Consider the following 13,027-nt stretch of genomic DNA (forward strand, 5'->3'; position numbering starts at 1 on the left):
ATGTATAAGTGCCCCGAGTTTTCTGTCAGGGCGAAACATCTGCTTTGTAATTGTGGTTTGGTACTGACACAGGGCCATTCTTCCATTTTTGTGACTGAACGCTGGCCCGGCAAAGGGCACCGAGCGGTATCATCTGTTTGGGCAAAATACATGTTACAGGCGGCTCTGCTTTTTCATTTGTTAAATTGTGCGTGGCTAGACTGGTAAAACTTAAGTTCAAATGGTAGAATCTCACTAAATTAAAAATGTCCATTGGGAATAACATAGACCGAACTTGGAATGTATTTACAATAATGGAAACATGTTAAAAAAAACATAATTTCTGTAAGTAGTTTTTATTAACAGACACTCTATGCTTGGTTAAAGATGGATATCTGGCCCTGTCTGGAGTTTGCTCTCAGCTGATGAAGTGCATAAGTATGTGTGTGGTTGGGACTTTATGGCTCTATCGTGTGGATGTCACAGTGATGTACAACCTTAATAGACTGTACTTGATCATGCACAGACAGAGACAGACGGATCCCCGTGGAGTTATGCGTGCGTTTGGGCCATATCAAGGTTTTCCAGCAGGGGGCGTCCTCGACTCATCCTCTGAAGGTCTTTTACGTTCACCTAAATACTGTGGGCACTGTAGGGAGTAAGATTCAGACTACAAAGAAGCACTTACTCCAGCAATTGCTAGAAGAATAGACAGGTGCTGGTGATAGAAGCAGTAATAGTCGTATCTTTCTCGGGGTAGTGTTCTTCGCATAGAACAGAAGGGGAGAAGAAGAGGAGGATTCAGGGCAGAGCTGAGAAATAATAATGTTTTTCATGATTTACTCTGCAGAGAGCATTTTCACTTGTCAAGCACTATCTGACATCTCCATTGTGGGTCGTATTCACTTGAATGTGAACATTTTGTCTTCGAGTTTGAAGTGGGAACAATGTAAAAAATGTGCAGATCGTGACTTAGATGAAAGGGGCCATCTTGGAAAGTGCTGCTCTTTTTGAGTGTTTCTGTTCAATATTCTTCAAATGTGGTCTGTAGAAGGAACTCTGCTGTCCTGACAACAGGTAATCTACATAGGGAAGTGACGGCAAATGTGGCACCATCCAACAAAAATGTCCTTAGAGTTTTGGTGAAATGGTGAGAGGCAGTATATCATCATACTACTATTATATTTTCTATAATAACAAGCTGCAAAAATATATGGTTAAACAAATAACTTGAAATGGGTGCTTAAAGTGATGTTTCTGATAGGAAGGATACTTTGGAAATGCATTTAGTTACAAAATACCAAATATCTGCATTAAAATATATTTTGTAACATGTTCGGTTACATGGTTCAATTAGGGTACTGTATTCTGAATACTATGAATACTTTTAAATCAAGTCACATCATATTATAGTGTTAAACATGTCATATAATTACAAACTACTTGATTGTTGTTGTTGTTTTTGTTTAATTTATGTCTAAGTAAACATTGCACACACACACACACACATTGTAAGAGTGGGTTTGTCATTAATACCATGCAAAGCCTAAATTGTGTGTTGAAGTACCTGCAAGTATTTCTTTGATTTTGGAAAAGTAACTGTATTCTGAATTTCACCAAATGAAAAAGTATTCTTGGTATCATCATCACTTTACCACCAATGGCCAGCATGAGGTTACAGTGTTGTACTAGATCAAGTGCATTTGAAAAACAGCTTAAGCATAAAACAATCGATAAATGCAGTCATCCAGACAGATCCATGTATAATATATGAACTATAGACTACTAAACAATTAGCTTCATGGGCTTTAAGTAGGGCAGTTCTGTGGGCGTATGACATGAATGCAAATACATCTAATGCACCCTTGAAATCCCCTGCCTCCCCATATTGACTTGTATCTTTCTAAGTATAGGACCGTTACATACAATTTTAGCTAGACTGGAAAGAGAGGCAGTTGAGGTGTTTGAGGCAGAAGGAAAGACATTTTAAGAGTGAGGATCTGTCGAGTTTCTAAATGAATGTGCTTGGAGCCGCCGGAGGTAGATTACACCCAGGAAGATATTAAGACCCTGGCACACAGCTCTGCCTCTCACTGTTGACTCATAGCTGGTGCGGGTATGCTTCCTCTCTGTGCATTTGCTTAAAAAAAAAACAAAAAAATATGCACTCATTTTGTATGTAAATGTTATGCATAGAATCAGATGTTTCCCGGTAGCTAGATTAAAATTGCAGCTATACTTGTTATTGCTTTGTATTGATTGACAGATTAAATATTACCTAACATTTATGTCAATTTATGCATGAATTAAGATGGGGGCAGATTCTGTAAATATACCATGGAATAACAACAGTTTAAACTGGCAACATGTCGAGCAGTAATATCCATGGCTTTGATTCTACACAAAGGAAGTTTTTAGCCCTCAGCTTAGATTTCAGTCCATTTCCTCAACATCTTTCACATCAAATCTGGCATAAGGTTGGCAATCTCAGTAGTAAATGTCATGTCACACTAAATTTAGGACATATTTTTCTGTAAAAAAGTGTCCCCGCATCAAACCATCTACCTTATGTAGCATTCTGTTTTTTGTTTTTACTTTCAATACTTTTCAACGCTTAGGAGCGTTATAGCGTGTAAAGAGAAGTGTTGTATATTGCTGAAGTAAATATAGACATTAAATGATGATATTGAAACTAAACCATGAAGCAAGATTATCCCCAAAATGTATTCTAAATGCAAAAGTATTCAAAATTGTGAAATCTTATATTGAGCTACTATAAATATCTAGCAGAAAGTTTATGATTTTAATTCATAATTCAACCTCAAATCTTATAACTTTGCAGGAAAAAAATGTCCAAAAATGTCTCAATAGTACAAAGACCCCAAAATATAATAGTTTCATCTGTCAAAATGATATAGTAATTATAGTGACATAGTGATAGTGAGTAAGAGAGCAAGAGTATATGGGGTTACATCTTCACTTGTAACTACGCTTTAAATACATTGGTAAATTATAGTGAACATTTTGTAAAATGAATTGGTTTACTTGGATGTAAAATAAATTATGCTATTGATGTCTTCTATTTCTCTAGACCCTTTACTTGTAAGTATTTGAAAATGCCAAATTATTATTCCCATAGACCAGTTAAATCAGTAAGTATGGGCTTCTTCTCACAAATGTGTCCCCTTTAAAAACATTTAGACACCTCTGCACCAAAAACTATTCATCAGCAGGACTCAATTTTTGTTATGTTTGGGACACATTTATACAAGGTTTGCCACTTTTAGTGCCAAGAACACGCTGTACTTTAATAAGCACTCCAACAGTTTAGCCTCTATTTCAAATCCACAAGCAGAGAGGGAGGAGTGGGGTCTTTACTGGTCATTACGTCAAGGTGGAAAGAACATTTTGGTGCCCATATTCCTGTCTAGAGGTTAACAGTCAGCATCAGTCTCTTGCTCCCCTTTCTCTCTTCTTTTTTGTCTTTGCCTTAAGCATGTTTTATTTCTCAGAGTAGGTGAAGCCTGCTGCGAGCTCTACCCCTGTGAGACCATTTCACTGCTTATGTGCGCAGTGGTGGCTGATTGTAACCTTATGTTCCCCCTATCTGAGTCAGAGGAGGTAAAACATGTCATAGAAAGATATTCACATTCCATATAAGGGTTAATATTGATCTACAGTAGACTAGTAGTATACAGTATGCGCATGTTTGTGCAATATTGATCAGTCTGAGCTTTGAATCATTTTGTGCGCTGAGAAATACACAGTTATAGGCTGCGTAATAAGTCACGCACTTTTAAGATAATCCTACTCAGCGATTATTTTAGGTTATGGAAAGTCCCTATAATTTTACTCATACCTGTTTTGCTGAATATTGATTATTTTAGAGTTTGTAAAATAGAATATAATAAGTAGGAATAAAAAGTCAGTTTTTGAAATTGTACAAATATATTTACGATTTCTTGAATATGTTTTATTTATAAGTTGTAGCTCTAAAAATATTAATGAAATATCAACAGTAGTAACAATCTAACATTTTACAGCAACTTAAGGACTTTTACCATTCAAAAGATATGTTTATGTTTTTTTTAAATTATAATTTAAGATACTTTTTGTTGTTTTTTATATGGCATGGTCCTAATTTTCCGTAATTCTGAAACCCATGGATTAAATATGTGAAGCTGCAATGCTCACGATTTGTCAGCAGGAGGCGTTCCCAGTCTTAGGTCATGTTCCCTCTCTGCGTGGCTCTGAGCAGCGTGACCACAAGAAAATAGACCTCCCATTGCTGAGATCACCGACAGCGTGACTCTGCCTCAAATTACTCAGCAAATACGACACACTCCTCTTAAGAGCTTCTGCGGTTTTTATTTTTAATAGAAAAAAAGTATTCAAAACAATACAACAAAACATAACCAATAAAAATGGCAGAAAACGTGATCTGTGTCTCTATGGCAACCTGTGTGTCCTCCCATATTTTTAAAAAGCTCAACCCAGAGTCCAGTGTGTGACTGCATGTGTGTGACCAATAGAGCAAAAAGCATGTTAAAATATATTGACCAAAGCACATGACAGTCTGCTGGTGAAATCAAGAGAAGACTGCAAATTGAAAGTGCGTGGACAGTGAATATGTACATGCAAAATTAAAATCATTTCACTATATGTACAAAGGATAACTCTAAAAAGGGCCGAGCTATTTGAAAATAAAAGAAGGATGTGACAGGCTGAGACACAGATGCCAAAATACCATGGTGCAACAATGATGAGGACACACAACGACGAAAGCAAAAGAAAAAAAAAGAAAAAGAAAACAAAACAAAAAAAACTAAGATGATTGGAACGGAGTAAAAAAAATAAAAAATACAGGTTTGTGACTTCAAAAGGCAGGCAAAATTACCACCTTACAATTCCATACACTCTGTTAAAATATCCCAAATATATTCTTCTATGTCCCCTTTCCCTCACCCAGGCATTGTCTGTTCATTCAGCTCTTCAAAATGAAAAAGCCAAATCTCACCTTGATCATGTTTTTTTCATCTTGACCAAGTTTGTCCCATCTTGGCCTCCATACTTGGGTAGCCGATTGTAGTCATTTGTATCGGATATAGTGAGACAGATGGCCACTAAAGAACATAATGTTGTTCGAAGGGAGAAATGATTTTGTCAGACGTCATGTGGCAAATACGCCGATCACAGCAATGTCCATCACTGAGTCCTTGTCTAATCATCTTGTCTTTACCCCTTCAACACTCTGCCGTCTTTAAGCTCCAGGGGTGAGGAGGGCTTCTCTGCTTCAATCCCATTCATTACACTTGCGTTTTAAAATACTATCTCTGTCATATGTTCAGAAAATATACACATGTTCCATACAAGCACAAACAGCGTCTTGTCCCATAGGTTGAACACTGGTCGGACTTTCTCTCTCAGTTACACTCATTCACACAGTGGGTATAAGATTTTGGGAGGGGGGCCTTTGTGCTATGTCCCGTCTTCCTCTTCTTCCGAACAGTAGTCTCTCCCCTGTAGAAAAATAAATACATAAAATGAGATGTGAAAATTTACATATTTTAATTTATGTGAGCGGTAATGGGCTATAGAGGGAAATGAGCACTGTGGTGCATCTGTGACAGAGACTGAGAGCTTGCAGGTGGGCAGCTTCATGTTGTTTTGTTTATTCAATCAAATGAATACCCCCCTACCCCCCCCGTTAGAAACTCAAGTGCACATCAAAATGTACTGACAACTCTAAATTAGACTTCAAAACGTTTACTGCAATTTTTTAATAGCAACTAAGAATGTCACAATAATACATTTGAATGTGTGATATAACTACAAAAATATCTAAATTAACAATATCGTACAATACTTAAAAGCAGTAAGCAGAAGTAACAGAATCAGCTTTTCAAAATTACTCTTTACAGCTGTTAAATACATAAGACAATTTACATATTATTTTGTATTTATGTTAATGACATAATAATAAAGCAGGATAATCTCAGTGAATCCTTTATAAATTAAACATTTTGTAAATAAAATGTGAAGTGCAAAAATAAGATAGCACAATGAAGTTAGTATTGATAATGAGTAATAGATGTTACTTTTCATCTTAAACCAGTTGTACCAAAACAAATATTTGATGTGTTATTTATTGACCGATTAGACAATATAGTAATCACTGTGAAAGGCCTTTATAAAGTATTTTAATAATTTGGTAGTATAGAGCGTAATGGTAAATAGTAAAAAAAAAAAAAAAAAACATTATTCAAAACTAGGGCCGGGCACGTTAACGCGTTAACTTTGCGTTAACTAATTAAGTCATTAACGAAACAATTATTTTAACGCCGTTAACGCAGTTTTTATTATTTATTTATTTATTTTATTGTAAACGTCTGTTTCTCACTGGCTTTTATTTTGAAAAAGTCCACCGCGAGCGTTTCTTTAAGTTTGACGTCTTTTCTTGACACTTTTTTCACTTTTTTCTGACCACGTGAGATGCAACGTGCCCGAGCCTCCGCGAGCCGCGGCTCCGGCCGCAGGCTCCGACTCCGGCCGCGGACTCGGCCGCGGGCACCGGCTCTGAGCTGAGCTTATTTCTTTAGTTCAGTGCTGGAGTAACTGATTTACCCAGATACCATTGGAAGAAAAAATGTGATTGGTCCATTTCCATTGAACCCTTTGTTTCCTAAGAAATATCAGTCCAAGTTTATAACACTGATCTAGAAATTATTACTAGTGTAGTGTTCATTACTCACAGCATAAAAAATATTCAATAAATATATTAGTAGTACAAATGTCCATTCAATATTTTTTCTTGAGCCTTCCCTGAATACCTTGAAGGCTCTGAGGATTCCCCTGTGAAAGAAATGCTGTTTGCACAACAAATGTATGGCTCTTTCATTTACATTTCCAATAAAAGAGCGCTATACTCTACTTTTTAATTCATTAATTGGTTTTGCATATAACATGCGATTAATCGCGATTAATCGCTCGAACTCATGTGATTAATCTCGATTAAAAAAAGTTTGTTTTTGCCCAGCCCTATTCAAAACTATTATTCAGTGTGTCCATACGAAGTAAATTGGTGCAAGGATGCCCCACCATAAGCTCATACTGGAATAAGACGAAGACGAAACAAAATTACTACATATTACAAACATTTTTACTAAACCACTTGTAAAATATTTAAAGTTTGTCACTCAGTTCCAAATTCTACCCATATAACTTTCTTTAAGTAAATGGATATTGGCCCAGCCTGACAGTTTGCTCATCTGGTCACTGTCACACGCACACACTTAGGTTTAAAGTGGACTCATAACCTCGTGTGGTTGTTTACATAGGCCCTGTCTCTTTAAATCTTGAGACTCAGCTGTTTCTTTAAGCTGAGACCACACCACCCCCTCACCATAGACTGTGCACATACAGGCACACACATGTTTTGTTTAGGGACAAAACATTGGCTTAGATTAATTTCCTGGAGGCCTAACCATAACATGGCTGAACCTTAAAAACATCAGATCTGGTGATTTACATTGTTGGTGTTGTATACAGTTTGTGGTTCTAAGAGCAGCTGGAAGTGTAAGCAGATTTATGAGGGTGTGCATGCAGTTGTTACTTTTATTCAAGTACTTTGTGAGAGCATTTTATAAAATATTTTGGTATCAGTTGAAAAAACATGGTAAAAACTAGGGATGCAACAATCCAGCCCTTTTCTGTTCTGATACCAATCTTACTTTGGTTTTAAGTATACGCCAGTATCTGATATCAGCTGATAATAGTGCAAAGAACTACAAAATAGCTTCAATAATACAAGGTGTTTTGGACCAGCATGAATCAATAAATCATCTTTTATATCAAAACATATCGACTGAACCGATATCTTGGAATCAATAACCAATCCATCAAAAATGTCAATATCCTCACCAGTATACCAGATACCAGTATCGTATCGGTACAACCCTAATAAAAACACCTGTCATTTTGGTCTGTATGTTAATCTGCTACTCCAAAATATCACTGTCAGTATTGAGCGCCAAAATTAAATATAAATTGGCTTCTACTGCTTCATGGTAACACTTACTAAAATAATTGCAGCAGCAGTAATAGAATAAGTACAAAACTGACTGAGGTATTAACAGTAAAACATACTAATTGCACCACTACTTTTTCTGGCTTGATAGTAACATTTGTAATAATGGTGGTAATTAAAAATGTAATGATGATTCTATTTATTATTGTTTTCTTCTTTCTTGTCAACTACTTTTTGGTATTGTTTAATAAATGAACAGTATTTTTTGCTCTTAGGATTTGTACTGGGCACATAAAGTATCATGAAACCACTAGCCTCACCTTCTCAATCTTCTCGTCCAGCATCCTGAAGAACTCTTGCTGGCTCTCTGACGTGTGAATACTGCAACACAAGAGATGGGAAAGAGGAAGTCGGAGGAGGCACGACACATATCATGGGAATTTTCCATTACACCCCCCACGCGACCAAGAACACAGCCTAGCACACAATAGTCTGTGTATGCCTGCTGTTGATGAATTTAAATCATTCTTTCATTAACAAGGCTGTAATTAAGAAAAGACTGTGGATATTTTCAGACACAGATCTTCGCGGGCTGGCCAAGGGCGTTAAGACAAAAGCCAGACTAGGAAAAAATATTAAAAATCACACTTTACTTCACACATCATAATATTAACACAATGCGATGCTGTCTAATGGTTTTAGCAGTTTATAAGAGCATCCAAAATCAAACAAAAACTGTTGTCTGCAAATGCTTACAAACTGGGAAACAGGAAATGCCTGGCGTGAATTGTGCAAAGAGACCCTCCTACTCCAAATAAAAGATGTGAGAAACACTTTGATAGCTTTTTAAAGAAACTTAGATCTAAAACTGAGCAATTAGGATGACTTACTTGGCTTTGTTTGAAGTAGTGACTTCTTTCTGCAGTTTGCCCCTGTTCTGTGCATTGCTCTTCTCCTGAAAAATATCAAAACGATACATTTAATTTCTGTATTTGTCAACGACTGGAAAGAATTTCATATCCGCAGATGTTTGTGACATAATATACAAACCACAACATAGCGTCAATGAAAACCACAAAGCATCTATTTAAAGTCAAGTTCAAAACTTGACTTTAAATAGATGCTTTGTTCGTCTAATAATTCTGACATTCAAGAATAATGTCCCTTTGATAGAAGACAATAGATTTGTACAATAATGTCTGCTATTACTATTAAGTTTAACAATAAATCTAGTCTCATGTCAAACTGTTTTGTGGGTAAAGCTCTTAAAACTAGTACACATTCAATGACGCTAAGTTACAGTTAAATGCCTTAAGCGCTGGACCTACTGTGTGTTCATTTGAATTTGCAGCTTTTCCAGTTTGACTACACCCCCAGTCCTGATTAAGCATTTAGGTTAGATGTGTTTACTGGTGAAACATTTCCAGTAGCCTGTGTAAAAAAAACCTTAAACCAGACAGTCTAATCTGAATAACCACAAATGAAAAGCAGCTATTTGTTTCACAGCTAATTTTCTCCTTGTAAATCTGGACAGGCTTTCGTGCTCTCGGGGCCAATAGTGATACTGATGATTACAGCTGCATTTTTAGGTCAAATAACTCAAACCATTATTTTTGAGCAGGTCATACAGGAGACAGCAGGCCTAGATACCACACATGCCAGAACGTCTTGCGCGTTTTATAAAAGGTGCACAATGCAACTTCTGGCAGGGGGTGCATTACCTGATTGTCTCCATGAAGATTATTATAGATTTTTGCCATACTGTGGAACATTCTTGGCAAATCAATATCATCTCCACGGAGACAAGCAGGTGGTGGACCATCAACCAGAAAAGTTGTTTATCTTTAAGACAATAGTGTTGTATGCGAGAGTTGTTGCTTTGCAGATGAGCAGTTTTGATTTGAGTGTGCATTGTTTGTCTCACCAGATTCTCCTGGTTGCGTGCGTTCACTCGGTTTTCCTCCCCTCTCATGTACTTCACCTCCTCCACTCCCTTCAGCTTGTACTCATCTGAGGACACAGAGGCAAGATTAAAGACAGATGAAAAGGGCATAAACAACCTGGGTTTATCAGCAACACCAGAGCACTTTAAAGCAAGCTCTACTGATGCGAGTGGTTAAAAGAATTGATTTCAGATTAAGGGCAATCCCCAAATAACACACAATAACATTATGATCACTCACAGTTAAATATGATAGTAAGATGTCAACATACACAGTGGATTACAGTTACATGTGGCTATTATTGTAAATTGTCAATATCCAGAGTGTTTTAATCCTACCCTAAGTTTTATCAATAGGTTTTCAAACATTATAGGAGGAGTGGGTCACATCACAATTATTAGATGAGCGTATATTGAGCTGTGACTATAGAACTGGCACCTGGTCATGCTTGAGAAAGAAATGTGATTATCAGTGCAAGATTTATTATCCTACTCATTACTATCCTTTGTTAAAAATATTATGACAGCAAAACATCCACACATCCTTTATCAAAACCTCTCATTTAGTTATGAAAAACGTAATTACAGCACTAGGCAGGCTGCAGCAAGAAAATGCCTGCCATCAAAAGTCAAATCAAATAACATTAAAAGAACTTTCACATACAGAGCCATGTATACAAGGAATCTACTTCCAGATGAATTAACTTTAGTTGAGGATAAAAGAAGATTTAAATTATTACAGTGACAATTCTTGGCATCAAAAATGGGTTGAACTAAGTTATTAAGGTACTACATTGGATATGGTCTAGCGAGATGTATTGGAAATACTTTGTCTTGAAAGGTATTTATTCATTTTGTACTAATGAACTTTTATATGTTGTCAGTGTACGTAGTGAATTTTTTTTTACTATTTTTATTTTTTTTTTCCATTTTGTAATAATGAACTTATACATGACTGAAATGTAAATATTTTGTGTAAATATCTTATTTGTACCCCATGAAGAGCAGCGTCAGCTTGTCTGCACTAATGGGGATCCTACACAATATGATTCATTTGGACAATTTGTTTATTGTCTTTAAGAGGGAACTAAAACTTAATGTTTTTCTGAGATAGCCCACTTCCTTGTGGTTGGTTAAATCCTTGCGTCACTCATTCAGAGCATGACAGAGGTTAACCAAATAACAGAAAGGGTGGAGGAAGAACATGTACCTGGTTGAGCTTAGAACAGCATAAATGTGCTTAGAATACAGTAATAAAAAAATAAACATATTGTCACAGGACCATGTGACTTTGCAACAATATGGGGGTGGGTGAAATATCTTAAGTATTCAAAATGTCGTACTTTTACAGTACCAAATCACTACAGCCAGAATATATTTTTGAACAAGAAAAGTAAAAACCAAACTGAGAACAAAGCAAGTGAGATAAACAAATCTAGCTTACAGTCTTGTAAAACAGGAAACAGAGGAGACAAGGGGTAGAGAAAGGAGGGGACTTGGATAAGAGGGAGCAGAGGATTAAAGATGAGTTTGAGAGCTTTTTGACGACAGGAGCTTAAACGCTTAAGACTGGATCAGTAACAGTGAGAGTGGTGGCACTTTCATAAGACTGTATGGCTCCACTGTAGCACAGAGGCCTCATAACAAGAATAGGAGGAATCATTAGCTTCAATTCTAGGCAATATCCAAGATATATTATTACAAATGGTTTAATGCTAATCTAAAGAAACTAGATGCAGAAAAAGGAATATAAACTTATGAAAGATTCCCATTTCAGCAATAACTAAATACATGAATTATGGAACGTTAGGTTAAGCATTCTCATAACATCAGCGAATAACACAAGAAATAAAAAGTCCTTATCTTCCTTGCCTGCCAAAATAGGACTAAAGATAAAGCATATTATTTACAGCAGGTTTATTAAAATGTGGATGTGATCCCTCATATGTCCAGAAGCAGTCCATAGTATCAAAGGTAGTAATCTGGTGGGCTTTTTTATAATTTAAACATTGTCCACATGGAAATGTTGATACCATAGGTTTACCACTGTGTACGATTTGTATTCATTCATTTATGTTATATGTGTGAAGCCATTACTCTCCAATGTAAAACAGTCCCTCCACCTCCACTATAGTTCAAACCCAGTGTAAACATTGCACCTTTATGTACAGTAAAGTGCACTCCCTCCAGCCTTGACATGGATGTGCATGTTTCTGGTGACTGCTGCCTGTAGTACTGTAGACTGATAATTCTCTCACAAACATTCACCTCTAGAGCTTATCGGCTGCACACTTTGGCACAGACGTGGGTAAACAGATAGAACGGCCCCCTGATAGAGCCAGGGCAAAATCCACTGTGGCCTCCAATATGTTTCACGCCTACCTTTGAACCTGATTGCATGAGTGTCTTATTGAAATCTGCTCTATAGTTTATGAAAAATAATAAGAGAAGAGTAACATGCATGTGACTTTTGCAGTAGTTGAGGAATGTAAACTAGTCTAGGCCCCGCAGCTCCTGTCTGGGCTTGTTCACACACAAACGTTTTGCTAACACTACACAGGCGCGCTAAGTAAGATACACTGCTCAGTAAATAGTGCTAAGAGCTGCAGAGGGATGCTGAATTACTGTGGCTCTGCTGTACTTTACAAGGGATTTTAGCACTGATTCTTCATTTATTACAACTGCTTCCTGGATAAAAATACAACCATTATTCAACATACATGTTTATAAAAAAATATGTAATCAGCAAATCTGGATCAATTTTGTGTAATAAAAACTAGTTGGAATATATATTTTGGCCCAGTTTCTCTAAAAACAGATAAGATGATTCAAATAAGAATAACAAACAATTATTGGCCTATATATAAAGTTGCATATCTGTATCTTGACACTTCTCCGTATAATTGATAGGAGGAAAACTACCATATTGCCATGGACCAGGAACAGGGAAGTAAACTGATTGTTCAAAAGTCGTAATAAATGCGCTGATTGTTCCTGTTGACTTAATTTGAGTATAGATAGATCAAAGCTTTTTTCAATCAATATTCATCACAGCACTGGTTTCAATAAGTCTGGTGCAG

General features: G+C 36.5%; 1 protein-coding gene across 1 annotated transcript in view; it reads right to left on the reverse strand.

Annotated features, from left to right (window-relative positions):
• Positions 1–4,327: 4,327 nt before the first annotated feature.
• The window catches only part of zgc:92140 (uncharacterized protein LOC447854 homolog), a 28,516-nt gene continuing 19,816 nt past the window's right edge, over positions 4,328–13,027 (reverse strand). Inside the window, exons 3-6 of the mRNA XM_020940111.2 lie at positions 9,930–10,015; positions 8,896–8,960; positions 8,326–8,386; positions 4,328–5,499 (exon numbers count right to left, since the gene is read on the reverse strand). Coding sequence (XP_020795770.1) covers positions 5,458–5,499; positions 8,326–8,386; positions 8,896–8,960; positions 9,930–10,015 — 254 coding nt within the window. The 3' untranslated portion in view covers positions 4,328–5,457. The remainder of the gene's footprint in view (positions 5,500–8,325; positions 8,387–8,895; positions 8,961–9,929; positions 10,016–13,027) is intronic.

This window comes from Boleophthalmus pectinirostris, unplaced genomic scaffold, assembly GCF_026225935.1.
Source record: "Boleophthalmus pectinirostris isolate CB_2022bp ecotype Guang Dong unplaced genomic scaffold, ASM2622593v1 HiC_scaffold_7, whole genome shotgun sequence".
NCBI classification, from domain to species: domain Eukaryota; kingdom Metazoa; phylum Chordata; class Actinopteri; order Gobiiformes; family Gobiidae; genus Boleophthalmus; species Boleophthalmus pectinirostris.